At 50.4% G+C, this 17,805-nt stretch overlaps 7 protein-coding genes across 7 annotated transcripts; 4 read left to right on the forward strand and 3 right to left on the reverse strand.

Moving 5' to 3' along the window:
* Window positions 1–885: 885 nt before the first annotated feature.
* Window positions 886–2,514, forward strand: N7474_002909 (MFS general substrate transporter; the record flags this gene model as incomplete). Its single annotated transcript, XM_057194324.1, has 2 exons — window positions 886–1,095; window positions 1,147–2,514. 2 exons carry the CDS (start codon window positions 886–888, stop codon window positions 2,512–2,514), a joined length of 1,578 nt encoding a protein of 525 aa, XP_057055679.1.
* Window positions 2,515–3,315: 801 nt separating this feature from the next.
* On the reverse strand, window positions 3,316–5,963 carry N7474_002910 (RNA-processing protein PTA1; the record flags this gene model as incomplete). The annotated part of the gene is made up of 8 exons (XM_057194325.1): window positions 3,316–3,446; window positions 3,511–3,581; window positions 3,650–4,497; window positions 4,548–4,896; window positions 4,946–5,149; window positions 5,201–5,331; window positions 5,385–5,550; window positions 5,626–5,963. 8 exons carry the CDS (start codon window positions 5,961–5,963, stop codon window positions 3,316–3,318), a joined length of 2,238 nt encoding a protein of 745 aa, XP_057055680.1.
* A 497-nt stretch (window positions 5,964–6,460) lies between these two features.
* N7474_002911 (uncharacterized protein) lies at window positions 6,461–6,921 on the forward strand (the record flags this gene model as incomplete). The annotated part of the gene is made up of 3 exons (XM_057194326.1): window positions 6,461–6,474; window positions 6,540–6,664; window positions 6,830–6,921. The coding sequence occupies 3 exons, from the start codon at window positions 6,461–6,463 to the stop codon at window positions 6,919–6,921; spliced, it is 231 nt and encodes a 76-aa protein (XP_057055681.1).
* Window positions 6,922–8,400: 1,479 nt separating this feature from the next.
* Window positions 8,401–10,309, forward strand: N7474_002912 (inorganic phosphate transporter; the record flags this gene model as incomplete). The annotated part of the gene is made up of 3 exons (XM_057194327.1): window positions 8,401–8,479; window positions 8,535–9,962; window positions 10,023–10,309. The coding sequence occupies 3 exons, from the start codon at window positions 8,401–8,403 to the stop codon at window positions 10,307–10,309; spliced, it is 1,794 nt and encodes a 597-aa protein (XP_057055682.1).
* Window positions 10,310–10,642: 333 nt separating this feature from the next.
* N7474_002913 (NADP-dependent oxidoreductase) lies at window positions 10,643–11,644 on the reverse strand (the record flags this gene model as incomplete). The annotated part of the gene is made up of 1 exon (XM_057194328.1): window positions 10,643–11,644. The coding sequence occupies one exon, from the start codon at window positions 11,642–11,644 to the stop codon at window positions 10,643–10,645; it is 1,002 nt and encodes a 333-aa protein (XP_057055683.1).
* Window positions 11,645–12,411: 767 nt separating this feature from the next.
* Window positions 12,412–14,016, reverse strand: N7474_002914 (alpha/beta fold hydrolase; the record flags this gene model as incomplete). The annotated part of the gene is made up of 2 exons (XM_057194329.1): window positions 12,412–12,648; window positions 13,213–14,016. 2 exons carry the CDS (start codon window positions 14,014–14,016, stop codon window positions 12,412–12,414), a joined length of 1,041 nt encoding a protein of 346 aa, XP_057055684.1.
* A 755-nt stretch (window positions 14,017–14,771) lies between these two features.
* N7474_002915 (uncharacterized protein) lies at window positions 14,772–15,752 on the forward strand (the record flags this gene model as incomplete). Its single annotated transcript, XM_057194330.1, has 1 exon — window positions 14,772–15,752. The coding sequence occupies one exon, from the start codon at window positions 14,772–14,774 to the stop codon at window positions 15,750–15,752; it is 981 nt and encodes a 326-aa protein (XP_057055685.1).
* Window positions 15,753–17,805: the final 2,053 nt, after the last annotated feature.

The raw sequence follows: 17,805 nt of genomic DNA on the forward strand, positions 1-17,805 counted from the left end.
GTAGACGTCGCCAAACGTGGGTTTGGGTCGGGGTTTCAGCACATCTCATTTATCTCTTTGTTTGCAAATATCCACACTACTTTAGAGCTAAAGACGGATCAAACTGCACTGTTCGTGCGTTCGTCCTCTCATATTGCCCTGCAGCCCCCTAGTAGACGAGTTGATCTATCCTCTGCTCGCTTGAGACAACGCAGTCTGCCCCGTGCTACAATCGCACCTTCCGCTTCTATGCCTGGGAACGAAGCCATTAGGACTACTGTTGGTACTAGACGGTCTCTCACCTTTGTTTCCTAGGCCTTTCAAATGGGTGTTTCCCAACGCTAGCAACCGATAGGTATCCGAATCCGGAAGGTGGGACAATCCTTGGATGACTGCAGAGCTTAGGGATCTCTCTTAGCGAGGCTAGCGGACTACCTATCAAGACCCCGGGACGGGAGCACGCACGCTAGTCGATGGCGGCCCAATCAGGGTTCGAGTATAGTACCAAGGGGCATAGTACGCGGGGATTCAGATAGGGGAGGTAGTATCTATTATGGTAGGCTTATCTTCGACAATACTAGAAGTTACTACGATAATTGATCCCATCCCCCTACCCCTCTCTCCCAGGGCCTGGTCTTCTTTATGATAGGGTCCGAATATCCGCTTGCGTATCTCCTGAGCCGTACATCGGCATCGTACTGCCTTCTCCCCGCGATGATAACGCATCTCAGCGTCGATTGGTGGTATATTGTGCCTATCTCAAAAGTGCCGCAGCGCAAACGGAAAGTACGGGATGAAGTAAAAGCAAAGTACCGTGATCCTTAAGTACCTCGAAGCCAAATATATATATAAGGCTAGTGGATTCCCTTGTTAGAAGCATCACTCATCTGCTTCTGATTGCCTACCATGACTGAAGTGACATCCGCTTCCGGGATCGCCATTGATGATGAGAAGAGAAGATCGCCTCATATAGACAGCGCTGAGGTTGGCATGACTGGTGTTCCCCCTTTTAAGGAGGACGCTAGCTCTTCAGATGGCGATGATGCACTCAGGCTGGCGGGTATTCATGCTCACCAGTTCGACGAAAAGTACTATCTCCGCCTGCGGCGGAAAATTGTTGGTTATTTCAATCAGAAATTTGGCGGCTTTAGTAACAATTGTCTCTAGGACCTTCACATCATGCCCATTCTCGTCTTTGTCTACTTCACCCAATTCTTGGACAAGAACATCCTTTCCTACGCATCTATAATGGGCTTTCCAGTCACTGGCATTTGGTACAACGATGTCGCTCAGGCGTTCTACATGGGATTCATCATATGGATGTTCCCTACTCAATACATAGGGCAAAAGTTCCCAATCGCCAAATACCTGGGTTGCCATATCACCTTATGGGGTGTTCTTGTCATGCTCCACGCTGTATGCAACGATTTCTCGGCCTTCTACGCCCTGCGTTTTTTTCTTGGTGTGCTCGAGGCGTGCGTCTCTCCCAGTCTTATACTTATTGTCACGATGTGGTACAAGCAGAACGAGCGCGCCTCTCGCATCGGCTGGTTCTACGCCGGCAACCTCAGCACATCTGTTGTAGGAGGGGGTGTCGCATACGGAGTCACCTTCTACAACGGCTCCATCCAGCCGTGGAAGCTCCTATACATCATCCTAGGGGCACTCGCAATACTCAATGGAATAATCGTTATTCTTTTCCTTCCCGACTCCCCCATCAGCGCTCGTTTCCTATCTGATCAGGAGAAGATCGCGGCTCTCGAGCGCGTCCGTTTGGACCAAGCGGGCACTCGCAATAAACACATTAAGAAATATCAGATTTTCGAGACATTCAAAGATATTCGAACCTGGCTCATGTTTGTCATCATCATGTGCCTTGGCGTCCCGAATGGCGGTAATTCTGCCTTTAGCAACATCATCACGAAGAGTTTTGGCTGGACCTCTCGTCAGTCCCTACTGCTAGATATGCCTCGTTCCGCTATCGGTGGTGTTGCTGTCGTCGCTGTCGGCTGGCTTTCCGATCGGATCCACGACCGCATGACACTAACCCTGCTTTTCACGCTTCCTACGCTCATTGGCATGATCATTATGACAACCATGCAATACTCCGGCCAGAAGGGTGTGCTTCAATTTGCGCAGCTGTTCCAGAACCTCTCTGCTCCCGGATTTCCGCTCTGCTACGCCTGGAACGCGAGCAACGTAGGTGGTCACACCAAAAAGGTCACTGTCAACGCCTTTACTTTGTTCACTTTTGGCGCTGGTTCCGTTGTCGGTACCTATATCTTCCTGCCCAAGGATGCTCCTGGCTACATCCCAGGCAAGGCGGCCATCGTTGTTTTGACTGTGGTGATGATGTCCTGCTGTGCCATAATGGCGTATATCAACGTACGGTGGAACAGGCAGAAGAAAGCTGAGCTAGATAGACTCATTGCTGAAAACGGCTGGACGGACGAGGACGTGGATCGTGAGCGAGAAAGGGCAGCCTTTCTTGATCTCACTGACAGAGAGAACGTTTTCTTCACCTATACCCGGTGAAGTGTGTCAAGTCTTTCCTAATGAACACTGTCTTGCCTTGCCTATTGAACAGGCCCGCTGAGCGTTTTGTCACACTAGCTTGATTCATTCCTAATGAGGCGGATAAGTGACGTTGCCTAGGAATATAACTTACTATTTCGAGACACTGGTGCCATTTAGGCCTAAGACACGTAGCGGCAACCCGTTCGGGACATAAGGCGGGACATGTAAACGGGTTTGCACAAATAGAAAAGGATATTGACCCTAGGATCAAAGGTGGTCAAAGATGTTAGATACTGCCTACGATGATAGGAATGAAACTTCCGCTACTTGTTTTACGATAGCGAGTGCTAACGAAGGTTTAGATATCGATGCCCATTTTGGCGTACAAATTATAGAACGTGAAGGTAAGGGGTTATTCAATTTCTATGGTAGATCTAAGAAAATCGAGTTTGTCACTAGGAAGTTCGAAAGGAGGGTGAAAGTGAGTAGCGATATAGGAGAACTTTATTTTGCCTAGACTCCTAGGAACATCAGTAGGCAGTAGAGCGGTTAGCTCCTTCTGTAACTCAATTCTATTTCCATAAAGCATCGCGAGAAGTTCCACGTTTCAAGTATCAAGACTCGTAGGGCTACGCAGACTAAGGGCTTAATTGAAGTGGTACATCCATATATTCACAAAGCCATTAAAGAAATGAAGGAGATCCAGAAAGTATGATATATCCGTATACAAATAAATGCTTCCTCATATAAACGTACAAAAGATGCCAGCTGCTCATCTATCCCGAGTGCACGTGGTACCAGACTACATTGCATCTCAGACTATGCGGGAGCCGCAGCAGCAGGAGCAGCACCATCACCATTAGTCTCCGCCGACTGCGCAGTCAAAGTCTGCATCTTCTCCGGTCGCCACCTCGTCAGAACCTTCCCAGCAGCAGGGCGGGATTCCTCGTCTATTATCAAACTTGTCAGATGGACGGTAACAATCGAAAAGGGGGGTGGAAGGAGGGAGCTTACAAGTTTGGTAGACATCCTCGAGCGTGTTCAGACATATTTCTCGCGCGGGAGGACGGAACATCACCAGGTACCTGTCGACGTTATCAATAAGTTTTCTTAGAACAGAGATCTAACCCAAAAAAGGCACGGGCAGACTTACATTAATGCCTGAACGCAAAGATTAACCCGTTCTGGATCCCGGGCTAGACTAGCCACGCGCTGCGTGACGGGGATCGTAATGTCGGGAATCTCGCTGAGAAACCGGACGAGGACCTTGATATCCCTTGAATCGAGATACGGCAGAATACCATCGAGGAGGCGGATAACCCATGTGTCATAGTGCAATGGCACGGTAGGCGGGGATTCTTCTTCCTCTCCTTGCTCATTGTTCCGGCTCTCTGCAGCAGCCTTCATTTGAACGCGGTCATTGTACCACTCCTCGTTCAACCATGTGATTCCGATATTCAGCCGCGCGCGGAAGTCCTCGAGGATATACCTGTATAGCGTTTCGCGAATTGAGTCTGAGATGGCCGTCTGGCGCCGCGAGCTGGCCCCCTTGGCTTTGCTGTCGTCTCCCTCTAAGCCGGCGGGTGCGCGCGTGGCGAGGCGGGTGAGAAGCACAACCCATGCATCGCGGTCGAACGTGCTACCTGCCAGCCGCGCAAAACCGAGCTGTTGTGTCTTGCCCTTAGCGCTCGCCGGTGATGTTTCGGACATATTCAACATGCCGAATACTCGGGCGACGGCGCTGCGGCCGATTTCGCCGGCTTCTTCTTCCGTTAGAGGGGGTGGTTGGGGTAGGACGAAGGGGCCGAGAGAGACGAGGTCCGGTTGGAGCTCTGCTACCTCTGCAGCGACGGCGCTGGCTTCTTGGGAGACGTTGTCGTTTACGTCCATAGGTTGGTATTCGGGCTCGTAGTCGTCATCTTCGTCTGCTCCGATGGCTGCTTGTTGTTGTCGTTGCAGGTTTTGTTGCTTGGTTACTTGTTGAAGGCGTGCTCGGATGGCCTGATATTACTTTTTAGCGATGGCAGAGCATAGGTAAGGAAAACACATACATCAACTGCTTGCGTAAGTGTCGACGGATTGACGTGTGCAAGAAGAGGGATTGCAATCTTGACAACCAGGTCGGCGGGGATTTGCTTCACATCGAAGGAAGACAGCCCAACATCCTCGGTTAGAGTGAAGAGCTGCGCATAGCTGAGCGGGCCCGGAGGCAGCGGCGGAATCTTGAGCAAGGGAGGAGTCATCGCATCAAGACGGACCCGCTTGGCGTTATCAAGGCCGTCGGTCGGTTCACTGGGGAATCCACGCTTCCGTGAAGCATCGTCTGTCGTCTCAAGTCGAGACTGCATGAGACGTTCAACGTACATCTGCATCCTACCCGTAAGAGGGTGATTTGGGTTCCTGGTATTTATTAGTAGAGGTTCTCCGCTAGGGATTTGGGTCTGCGTACCTCTTCACAACGTTCATGATTAGTGCTCGTGCAGTTCGCTCCATCGATTTGACATTGACACGCACGGTTGGTGTATATGGCGGACGGACGTGCTGTGTTGGATAGAAATCCAGGACTGCATTGATGATTTTGTTGGAGATCGACTGACGCGCGCGAATAAGGGAAGCAAGACAGTTCAAGGTCGCATTGACAAGAAGCGTGTCACTGACAAGAGAATTAGTAGCTGCTGCGGTACACCATTCTGTATCCACATACCTAGCTTCTTCTTGGAAAACGCCTAGCAGTCGATCGAGCAGACCTGACGATTCGGCCTCTAGGTTCGGAATCGATAGCAGAGCGTGATTGCGAGGGACAATCGCCAGCGATGTCTCATTTTGTTCGGGTCGCTAGTACAAAGGTCAGAGAATCGTTTACAATAATATCTTCCGCGCGCACGTACTCTTGGATCCGCGATTGGACCTGGTGTCTGAACCTGCACGACGCGTTGCAAGAACTTGACGCAGGAAATTTTGATCGAATATGGAAACGAGTCCATTCTGCGGAGGATTTCGTGCTTAATTGCATTCATGTCCTCCCACGCCGTGCTGTCCTGCGGGTGCTTGACACTATCACCATATGCATCAGTATATTGCTTCTACCAAAATAATCTCTCACGCCCAATTGTCGGATGGCAAACTCACATATGTCTAAAGAGAGGCGGATACAAACTGGCCACAGCCTGTACCAACCCCTTCATCACGGCAGCATCCTGGTCCGGCACCTCGCTCAGCTCCCGAATTGTCTGCAACACAGTCGTCGCCATCGGCTCCTTCTGCGCAGCAGACAGTAAGGGGCTGGCGAAGGCTTCGGCCAGGAACTCGGCGCCCCATCGTCGCAGCTCGACCCGCGCGTGGGCCCCGATGATAGGGAGGACACCGTTCACGATCTGTGGGTATAGGGCGGCGTCGCCGAGGACGAGGGTGCGCGCGGCGTTGAGCTGGGCGACCTGATCGGCGACATGGTCTGTTGCCTCGACCATCGTTGGCTGGGTCCGGGAGCAAAAGGGAAGGGAAAGGTACGGTGGTCGAGGGCGTCGGGGATGTCGAGTCGAAGCGAATCGGATTGGTCCCGGGAAGTATGGGAGAAAGGACCCGACAGGGAGGTAGATGAGAGCCCGATGGCAGCGACGATGGCACTTGAAACTACCAAAGTAGACTCGAGCACAATTGAAGACCTTGTCACGTTGACACGAGATGGCTTGCTTGGCCCTGGAGTAATCGTGTCGCGCGACACACCCCAGACGAGGATGAGAGAAATCCAATCTAGGCAGTCGCCGCGTAGTCGTCGTACAGAACGACCGAGAGCAGAGCGGACTACGAAGGGTGAGGGGATTCTATTCTCCGTCGAGTGTTGTGTCTGTCGGTCCGTGATGAAAGGAAGTTCGGGGCAAGTCGAGCTCCGGCGCCAAGACATTTTCTCCCTCTTCCTTCTTCCGCGTTTCTTCTTCCCAACCGCAACGCAACACTTCCGCCCGCCATGGCTTCTGGAATGTATGTGGACAGCTCTACGATTGATGACATATAATAGTCCATTGCTGACCACTCTCTCCATCCAGCTTTAACTCCACCTACTACGGCAAGGACTACCGCGCCGGAGCGGCGCTGCTGCGTGCCCGGCGGCCCTATCTGTTCAAGAACGCCGTGACGGGTCTTGGGCTGGTTGTTTGTGTGGCAGGTATCTGTACGTAAGCTGAGCCATGCGTCTTGGACCCTTTCCCTTGGGTTCAGGGCATTGTTCTTGTCTACCTGAGTGATGCCCAGGGACAGAACGACCCTATCTATCCCCACCCGCACCACCGTCTGCCTTTCTAGAACCATCGCGCTGACTCGAATCCTACGCAAACAGACACCTACACCCTCCGCGCCGTTGGCCAAGAAGATTTCTCCGACGTCAAGGTCCCCGACGCTCCCGTGCAGAGCCAGTCGCAGAAGAAATAAATCGGTCTCGTTCTCTCAACTGTTGGTCTGGCTTGGGTGCGGATTTTTACAATTCTATGTATATCATCTATCTGTGGGATATTCGGGAAAGAAATGTGGTGGTAGACTGCCATCGCCAGCGGAATGAAAGCGACGGTGCAAATTGGAGTTTGGGGGTCTTTAGGGAATTAGGAATATATCTCCATTCCGCAATCACAGTGTTCTATCCTGTACAGACTGCCTACCTAGGGATTTCCTTTGCCACTTTTTGGCTTTTTTATCCGGCCACGACTTTCCTGTTGTTGATTTCACTTTCTTTTGGCTGTCGATTCTGTGGTTTCCCTTCAACATTGTCTGGTACACTGTGTTTGTCCAGTTGGTCGGGGATAGTCCTGGTGTCTTGAAGTTGTATGAGTGCAATGCAAATTCTAAGCAGGGCAATATCGTCCAAGGAACGCCCGTCGTTCTTCAAAGCCGATGCTCGATGTATCTTATTCCTACTCTATCTCAGTGTAGAAATGGCACAGATGATCCCTCATACTGCTCAATCACTTCAACCGGTGCTCCTCGGTTTCATCAACTAATTGTAGTTCCCTAAATAGTTCCCTAAGGTCCTCGTCGAGTTTGTGATGCCAGAGGTGAAGAGTAGACCACTCAGGCACGGCGTTGGGCACGTGATCCTGTTTGCACTGTTTGCCGTGCGCCTGCATTGCATATCTCTCATGGCACTGGAAGTACAATCGGCACGCGAGCAGACCCAAATTCTGGGAATCACTGGACAGAAAGAATTCTCCTGATCGATCGAGATGCATGTCACTCGGGGTGGCCGACTTCGCAGCGTTTCCCGTCTTCCTGTCTATGTCCACCTCCACGTGCAGACTTCCGCCAACCCGCCAAGAAACACAATTCCGCGGGTTCTAGAATCGAACATCCCAAGATGCATTCCTGCGAGCCTATCTGACCCCCACGTGGGTACAGTTGATGGACTCATAGGGGCCGATGGTCCCTGCAGCCGCAGCCATGCCGAGCCGCCGAGCCCCTCAGGCCTCTTGGCCACCGTATAAAGTCCGCCAACGCCCAGCTTTGCCAAGGTCGCCAACTTCACTTTGTGTCAGCCGAGGAAACCAGACTCTGTCGTCTTGATTTGCCATTCATGGCGTGGTTGTGCCCGGAACCGACATGTCCCTTCACAATTACTGGCTGATTTTGTGGCTAGATGCCTGCCAAGCTCTCTGCGATTGATGGCGGCGAGGTCTGTATTGCTACTCACGATCGCACGTGTTGCCCTTCTCGAACGATAATGGCCTTGAAACTGGAAAACTGGATGGACTGGGTGAAATTACCCGGGAGATGGGGCGTGACTGGCGCCAGCCCATTGTCTGTTTTCATGACTGGGATCGCACATAAAGGCCAGCCTGTTTCTCGTTCCTCCCGCTGAAAGCTGTACTGTCCAGTGTTATCATTGTGGTCGATAATCGGAGTCTTTTGTTCGCCGCCAACATGTACCTCCATCAGTATGACTATATCTTTGCCATTGGCACCTTGTTTGCCATGCTCGATGCATTCAACAACGGCGCAAGTGAGTGATAATACCGGTTGAACCGCCTTCATATCGCGTACTGACTGGGAGCAAGACGATGTGGCAAATTCCTGGGCGACCAGTGTGTCGTCGAGATCCATCTCGTACAGACAGGCAATGATCCTTGGGACCATCTTTGAATTCCTCGGTGCGGTCACTGTCGGCTCCCGAACGGCAGCCACGATCAAGGATGGTATCATTCCCCTCGAAGCTTTCAAGGACAACGCTGGTGTACAGATGCTGGCCTTCACCTGCGCCTTGGCTGGTGCATCGTCTTGGGTGATGTGGTGCAGTAGACATTCGGTTCACGTCTCGTCGAGCTACTCACTCATCTCGGCCGTTGCTGGTGTCGGTGTCGCGACCGCTGGTGCCTCTCAGGTTCAGTGGGGCTGGAACGGGGGCAAAGGTCTGGGTGCTGTCTTCGCGGGTCTGGGAATGGCTCCGATCATCGCCGCTGGCTTTGCATCCATCATCTTCACGCTCATCAAGGTCGTTGTGCACATTCGCAAGAACCCTGTCCCATGGGCCGTCTACAGTTCTCCCTTCTGGTTTCTCGTCGCTGCCACTGTTTGCACTCTATCTGTTGTCTACAAAGGCTCTCCCAACCTCAATCTCAAGGAAAAACCCGCCTGGTATATTGCCGCAGTGACCGTGAGCTGTGGTGGTGGCGTTGCCATCCTGTCCGCCATTTTCTTCGTTCCTTTTGTCCACGCCCGAGTGATCCAGAAGGACCACTCTGTCAAGTGGTGGATGTTCATCAAGGGTCCGTTGCTCCTCACTCGGCCTGCCGTTGTCGGCGCTGAGACGGCCAAAGTCCCGAACTACGCTGTTATGCAAGACGACGAGGAGGCCGAAGTGTCAAATCTCTCCCAGGAATCCATTAATAAGGATGCCCTGACCTCCGCTCCGGCCGAGGACAAGGAGAAGGGGCCTGTTGTGTCGGAGGAGCCCCAGCTCACCTACAAGGAAATCATGGCTCACTCGGAGGCAAAGCACCATGCGAAGCTCATGAAGGGTCGTGGTCCTCTGGCTTGGGCGATGCGCTTCCTCCACGACAACCCCGTGGGCGCCGGTGAGATCTACGAACCCCGCAACATTTTGGCCGTTATCAAGCGCATCCCTGCTATTGTCACCGTCGGTCTCCTCTATGGTGCCCACTATGACATCCACACTGCTCAGAGCGGTGTCGCTGGCACCCCGGAAGGCAAGCGCATGAGGCGTGTGTACGCAAATGCCAAGAAGTATCCCAACGAAGTCGAGCACACCTACTCCTTCATCCAGATTCTCACCGCTTGCACTGCCTCCTTTGCCCACGGTGCCAACGACATTGGTAACTCGGTTGGTCCCTGGGCCGCCATCTACGCTGCCTGGTCGACCGGTAAACCTTCCGGTGAGGAGGCAGTAGTCCCGATCTGGCAGCTCGCTGTCTTGGCTTTGTGCATTTCCATTGGTCTGATCACTTATGGTTACAATATTATGAAAGGTAAGCTACAACTACTTTACTTCACCTTTAATACTAGGGTGCTAACTTTCCTTAATTTAGTCATGGGCAACAAGATCACCTATCACTCGCCTAGCCGTGGATCCAGTATGGAGCTGGGCGCCGCCATCACCGTGCTTATCTTCTCGCAGTACGCCCTGCCCGTTTCCACCTCAATGTGCATCACCGGTGCCACCGTCGGTGTTGGTCTCTGCAACGGTACCCACAAGGCCGTCAACTTCCAGCGCGTTGGTCTCCTGCTTCTGGGCTGGATCCTGACTATTCCCATCGCCGGCACTGTTGCTGGTTGTCTCGCGGGACTCTTCCTCAATGCCCCCCACTTCATCTAGGCGGGCAAGTTGAGCTGCTGCTTGATACTCATAATATTTTCATTCCTTAATGAGAATTGGCACAATTGGCATTCGCATATATGTATTCGCATGTTTTATATATCAAAAAGGTTTATTTGACTATCAATTTGCTCATGCAAAAAGAAATGGACCATCCAGATCACGGAAAAGAGCACGATAAAGACTAATTGTTTACCCAAAAGTAGGTACTAAATAAACAAAGTGACAAGTTATTTGACATTAATTTAGGACTTGGGGTCAAAATATAGAATCCAGTCAACATAATCGGAAGGAGCAGTGTCCATTAGCCTGATTAAGGTACCAACCGACCTCTCATTTTTGAGTGTTCAACAACATATCAAAAATGACTTTACCGCGGGCGTGGCCACTATCTAGACGTTTGTACGCATTTTGAAACTGCTCCAAGGGCCAGACACTGTCAACAACCGGCCGGCATTTTCCCTTGTCAATCAACTGTGTGATCTCCGCTAGTTCCACACCAGATGGCTCCATGATGAAGAAAAGATCTTTCACGCCAGATACGGCCAATTCTGTTGGTCGTCTGTTCTCTGGCGGCTGGTTTATACTAATAATTATGCCGTTTTCACGAAGACACCACCAGGCGTCTTCAAGTGAATCCCCGCCAATACAGTCAATGACGACGTCGACCTTGTTCACTTCGCTCTGGCCCCATTCAGAGATCTTGGTTGAGCGATAGTTTAGCACTTCCGTAGCTCCTAGAGCCCGGACATGGTCCATGTTGGCTGGTCCGCAAGTACCGACCACTTCCGCGCCTATGAGACTTGCAATTTGGACGACCCAGGTCCCAACACCTCCTGAAGCCCCAGTCACCAGGATACGTTTGCCCTTCCAGTTCGGGCTATCAAACTCGCCCACCCCAGCATGCTTAAATAGAGCCTGCCACGCACTTTCTGCTGAAAGAGGCACAGCTGCAGACTCCGCCCAGCTTAGCTTGCGGGGACGTGCGGCTAATTCGTCCGTAGTAACAATTGCGTAGTCACGAGCACACCCAGGGCGATAGTAGCTCGTGCGAGCATATACTTCATCCCCTACTTTGAATGGAGAGCCTTCGGGGGCGCTCGCTACCACCCCTGCAACATCGTCGCAGGTAATGATCTCCTTCCCAGGAGTGTCAACGAAAGTAGGCCATAGGAGTTCTCCCGCGCATGGGGACGCAGCATAAACACGGATCAGATGCTCGCCCTTTGCAAAATCTGGTGTTGGCAGAGGGCGCTCAACGAGCGTGACGGCTGTAGAAGTAGGGTCGGCTTGCAGCAGAGCGCGCACGGTAGATGGGAGAGTGTTCGCTGACATTGGTGGTATGAGCGGAACTTTTTTCTTTTCTGTAGATACTGCCAATCCTTGGGTACCTCCAGGTTTGAGGGCAATCGGACATATTTAAGTTTTTTCGAGTACTGCAACGTTTGGTGATGTCAGCTCAACATCCTTGAGCCAATAGGTTTGCGGGTCGAGTAAGATACGGTGGGGTGAGCTCGGACATCTTTTGTTCAAACAATCTAGATTCTACGAAATCATGGGATAGGCATGGGTTATGTTTTATAAGCCTTGTATTTCGAATCTAGTAAGTCTGCCCGTTCAGATACCAACGAGAATTCATACATTCTTCCCCACATATCCCACTCAATCAGTCTTGGCATGGGCAGCGTACCTGACTGCCAAGACTCCCATGGGATAGGATCGCCTAGAAAGGCAATAAGGAAAAATAAGGATGAGGTCGCTGCCACCAATAGTAACAAAAAATGCAAATCATTGGCATTTCACTGATACGACGTTGGAACAAATATGTTGGCGCCAGGAGCTAGGTGCAAAGCCGGCAATAACAGCCGTACATTCCAAGTCTCCTATTTAAAACCTTGAAGGCACTTTTTACATCCATAGTCAACCCTAGTTTAGAATTGAAGTCTCATTAGAATGAATATATAGCGTAACCGGCCCCTGTCATTTTGATGCTCACTTCGACAAAACTATTCCCAAGATTAATCGTTTCTATCGAATCACCTCCATTCAAGATGCATTTCACTCATTATATGCTCTACTCTCTGCTTCCATTGGCCTTGGCATTAGAAGGAAGTCCTAAAATTCCCCGAGACGTCGTCGACTCCGCACTCGACCCTACCGACAGCAAGAACCTTCCGTTTTATCCGACGACAGCATATTGTCCAGGCCGCAAAGTCGACGAGAGCGTCCAGAAAAAGATATTCGCGCACTTCATCGAAGTTTTGTACGGCGAAAAAAATGTGTCCAAGGCTTTCGAAACTTATGTCGATTCCAACATCGTTGAACACGATCCTGACGATCTGCAAGACCGCGACTTTATTATTGCAAGGCTGAATCAAATCATCCCATATGTCACCTCCACGATTCTGTTTTCAAGCTTTGGCGATGATACTGGTCTGGTCTATTTGAAGGTTGAAGATGACCCAGAGCCGCTCGCTCTTGCGGACATGTATCGAATGGATGGTACTTGCATCGTTGAGCATTGGGATATCCAACAAGCGAGGCCAGCGAATGCGACAAATCCACTCGCCATGTTCTAATTTACTGTCTCCTGGAACTGCCGTTTTTTGTTTTGTTTTATCGTGTTTTTGATTCTTTCTCATCTATTTTGTCCTTTTATTAATCTTTTAATAACTGATATATTAGTGGTTATCGATCAATTATATATAGGATCCTCACAGACGCCTATTAGTGTGCCTAGGAGTCCTAGCCAAGATGACGTTCTCAAATATCGCTAGTAACTTCTAGCCTCCCTTTCGAATGCCCTAGTGATAAACTCGATTTTCTTGAATCTACCGTCACAAAGAATTTTTCCCCAAGAAGATCAAGATCTCCTTCGCAATATGCTCAAAATCCGTCTCGACGGCAAAGTGCCCCGCATCAATCAATTTGACATCAGCATGTGGCAGATCTTTTTTAAACGCTTCAGCCCCTGGCGGAATGAAGAACACATCGTTTTTGCCCCAAATAGCAAGAAGAGGGACGCTCGACTTTCGGAAGTAGGCATGGAAATCTTCATAAAGAGCCACATTGTTCTGGTAATCCATGAACAAGTCCAACTGAACTTCCTTATTTCCTGGCCGCTCCATCAAAGCGTAGTCAAGATAATACGACTCTGGTGCAATGCGGCTGATATCCGGAGAGCCATTCTCGTACTGGAACTTGGTCATCTCCAGAGTAAGCATAGCCTGCGCAACCTTGGCGCGGTTTTCGGGTGCGTTGTTGCTAGCCCAGAGGTCTTGGATAGGACCCCAGACATCGCCGAAGCCCTCGGTATAGGCGTTTCCGTTCTGTGAGATGATGGCTTGGATCGAGTCTGGTCGCTGGAGAGCGAGTCTCAAGCCGGTCGGTGCGCCGTAGTCGAAGATGTACATGGAGAATTTGGTAATGGAGAGTTTGTCAAGAAACTCGGCCATGGTGGTTGCCAGGTTGTCAAAGGTGTAATTGAAGGTCGATGGTGTTTCGGTGAATCCAAATCCGGGAAGATCTGGGGCTACCACGCGATATTTGGCTCCGAGAAGAGGGATCAAATTGCGGTATTGGTGTGAGGAGGATGGGAAGCCATGGAGTAGTAGAATTATAGGAGAATTCGGGACTTGGTTTTGCTCTCGATAGAATATCTTGACGCCAGATGCCAGGACAACGGTCTTGTTCTCGGTCACACCCATTTTGGAGATAATGTACGTAAGTATGTAGCGTTGGGAATTAAAAGAGTTTCTGGAAAGCCAACAAGACGAAGGGGGAGCCTTTAATACCGCTTCGCTGCTTCAAGATTACCAATCGATGGCGGTGCAAACACCGGGATCTTCGGGGACCATCTTCGTGGATGTCACCCATGTCTCATTTGATTCGAACCTTTGATTTGAGAACCACAAATATGCCGTTGTTTTCGGGCGACTGTGATGCAAACACTCCCTGTCAAAAATTACGTCGCATCATTGGTCGATTCAATCGCCTGCATTGGGACTGGAGTCGTGAAGCGTGAATGTGGTTGGGCACTCGTGTCTGTACCGTGGCTGCTTACCGCCCCGTCAAACTAAGCAAACCGAACAAACGAGTCTAAACGCAGTGGCTAGGATTTGTTTGGTTTGCATGTGACCAGATCTAGCCCATTCCCCCAGAACTAGAACTCGAAATAAGCTTTTTCTGGGTTAATGGAGTACTGAAAGGATGCTTTGAAATCGTTCATTGACGACCCGAACTATCCGTCTGATGCGTAAATTTGGAATACTGGATTGCGTATAAAACCCACACTCGTCAGTTTACTGCATTGAGGCATAAGACTAACATATTTAAACAACGCTCATCCCCGTCATTTCTACCATGACATACTGATCTTCTTAGCACTCAGCACTATTTGCATGTATTGTGCTAGGCTTAGTTATAGCACAAACCTATCTGGACAGCCCAACGAACTCGCAACATGTCAGCCACCATGAACGCCATCGTCATCAGCAAGTTTGGCGGTCCCGAGGTTCTTGAGTACAGAACAGTTCCCAAGCCGACGGTGCGAACTGGCGAGGTCCTCATTGCTGTCAAAGCCTTTGGATTAAACCATGCCGAAATGCATATGCGCAAGGGGGAATGGGACGAATGGAACCCCGTGACGGGGTTGGAATGCGTCGGCGTCGTCGACGCTTGTCCCGGCAGTGAGTTCCGCATTGGGGAGACCGTCGTCGGTGTGATGGGCGGCATTGGCAGAAACCGGCCTGGTGGCTACGGCGAGTTTGTCGCTATTCCTGCCACCAATGTCATTGCCGTACAGACGACGCTGCCGTGGGAGCAGCTTGCCGCCATCCCCGAAGTTTACATCACCGTCTGGTCGTGTCTCTTCACTGTCCTCGACCTTCAGCCGGGCGAAACGCTGCTGGTGCGAGGTGCTACGTCCACCCTTGGGCAGGCCGCTGTGAAACTTGGTGCTCATGCGGGTGCCAAGGTTTCTGCAACCACTCGCCGAAAGGAAAGATTCGACTTGCTGCGGGGGATGGGTGCTGTGGAGACACTCATCGAAGAATCCGGGCTCGATGCACGCTGCTCAACCGAGTATGATAAGGTGCTGAATCTGGTGGGGAACCGTGCTCTGTTGGAATCTATTAATTTGACAAAGACCGGGGGGCGGATGTTGCAGGCAGGATGGCTAGGAGGCTTGAAGCCGGTCGAAGATTTCAATCCAATGCTGCAGATGAAATCCGGTGTTCATTTTAGCCTCTTCCACAGCAAAGTGCTCGGCACGCCCGAATTTCCGTTCTCGAAAATTCCTCTGCAGAGTATTGTTCAACAGATCGAAAAGGGAGAGTACGATGCCAAGCCGACGTACGTCTTTGATTATACTGAAATCCGTCGCGCACATGAGCTCCTGGACTCTGGAGATGCCGGAGGGAAGATGGTGGTCAAGAGATACTGAACAGGGAGAAGGTGTGGCAAACCCACCTCCTAGCTCTAGCTACTGGGAAAGACTTTGATCAATAAAATGTCTTTCTCAGTAGCTAGCTTTAACGTGGCTGATCACGGAAAAGTCGCGCGCGTGTGTTTTCACTTTTCTCTGTCCTATAGTCCTTGTATTGTAGTCTCAACCTGATTTCGTTCATTTGGCATGTCGGCATTTATCGTCGAGTAGGATGAATGAGTAAGATAGTTTCTACAAAGCATGCCAGAAAAGCCTCTATCCTTCACGAAGAGCGTACTGGAACCCCATTAGGTCATTCACGCAGAAGCCAGAATCTTCCATCGCAAGAATCTTGAGTACTCATATTCTACGACGTTTGTTCGAGTAAACATCTCGAAGATATCCGTTCTTGTCCGGCTTTTGCTCTCCGGTAGGGTCTCGAATGACCAGTTTCCTCTCAAGAGGATCCTCACCAGAAGGGTTCCCTCTCGAAAAAAGAATTTCCAAGTTATGGCATTTCTCGGGAGGATTTACCTATAGATATATTATTGTGAACGGCTTCTTATCATCCATCACGCTGGCACGAGCCCGCGGCCATCTAGGGACCCTGGGCTGAAACCCACATTATAAGGAAGATCAAAATAGCCAACTATTAGACATTTGTTCCGTATTATCGCGCAACATGGCTGAATTACTGACAACAACAAATGGTATCATTCAATGCAGTGAATTCATAAAGATGAAGTCTTTTCGAGCTATCACGGCCACTTCAGGAATGTCGGCCCCTGACCATCTAGCTTTGCGCTTGACGGAGAGGCAAGAACGGACTCCATGGACATCTGTGTGGAGTTGTGCGTGCAGAAATCGTTCCTGTCATCCCTGTCGTCCCTGAGTGGCCTTTGGTATGAATTTGGGCGATTCATAGTGAGATATGGCCGCAAAGATGGAAGGCAAGCGACAATCAGCCCAGTGTAGGAATCAAGGCCACACAAAAGCTCAACATTGGTGATAGGCACATCTGGGTATGTCGATATAACAACTATAAAGCGAGCGAGACAGGCGGCTACGCTAAATAGCGCAAGTCCAAACGTAATGTACAAGCCCAGTTTCTTCTTCCAGTCGAATTGGAGGAGACGTAGAAAAAAGAAGGGCAAAATAAATATCAGCAAGTCAGTCGTGAAGTGTAGGGCCCAGGTAGTGACCCAGGCAATTAGAGAGCTGTGTATTCCACAAGAAGCCAAATGAAACCTAGTCTCTGTCAGATGTGTGATTTCAACCTCATTTAAGTGGCATGGCACGTACCCATTCGTCTGGCTTTTGACACAAATCAAAGATACGCATAAGATAGATGCAATGTATGACAAGGCGGTACAGATTGTGACTGCGCAAAGGGACAAGAAGAACGAGCGCAAAATGCACGGGAAGATAGTGAAAAAGAAAGAGAGAAGAGCGGCCTTGTTGAGATACTGCGTCGACAAGAGTGGGAACCACGAGACGAATGCTATCTGCTAGATGATTAGCTATGCACCTTAGATTGTGATATCGTGCGCTCACTCTTTGCGTCAACGGAGGGCTTTGTGTATTATAAATGAAATTGGACCAGGTAGAATTTGAATTTAACCAGCCAAGTTTCATCAATTCAATATCAAGGGCGGCTTGCCATGTGCCGCTGAGCCATGCAAGGCAAATAAGGTAGTCACTGACGATCAGCTTTTTTTGCTGCAGATGTAGTCGAAGATAAAGACGAGCGAGGATCAAGGCGATAGAGAGACCGAGTAGACTCCATTCAACAGACTAGAAGGGCGAGGTTAGTATCCACCTTCCACTGATCAGGTTCAACCTACAATGACAATTGCTCCAGAAACAGATCCCATCGTAACTGACCGTGCCCGTCAAAACTTCTGGAGAAGATCAAGGCTAAGATCGAGGGGTGTGCAACTAGTACCTCCAGGAACCGATGCTAGTCCTGTCATGGTGAAAGGGTGAGCAGCAGACTCAGTAAGGAAAATTGCCTCTTGACACGAGCTGGTCTAGGGCCTCTTTGACGCCTTGACCTGTTCGGTCTGGAACA

The sequence above is a fragment of the Penicillium riverlandense genome (genome assembly GCF_028828495.1).
Source record: "Penicillium riverlandense strain IBT 135883 chromosome Unknown utg000002l_segment0_segment0, whole genome shotgun sequence".
NCBI classification, from domain to species: Eukaryota; Fungi; Ascomycota; class Eurotiomycetes; order Eurotiales; family Aspergillaceae; genus Penicillium; species Penicillium riverlandense.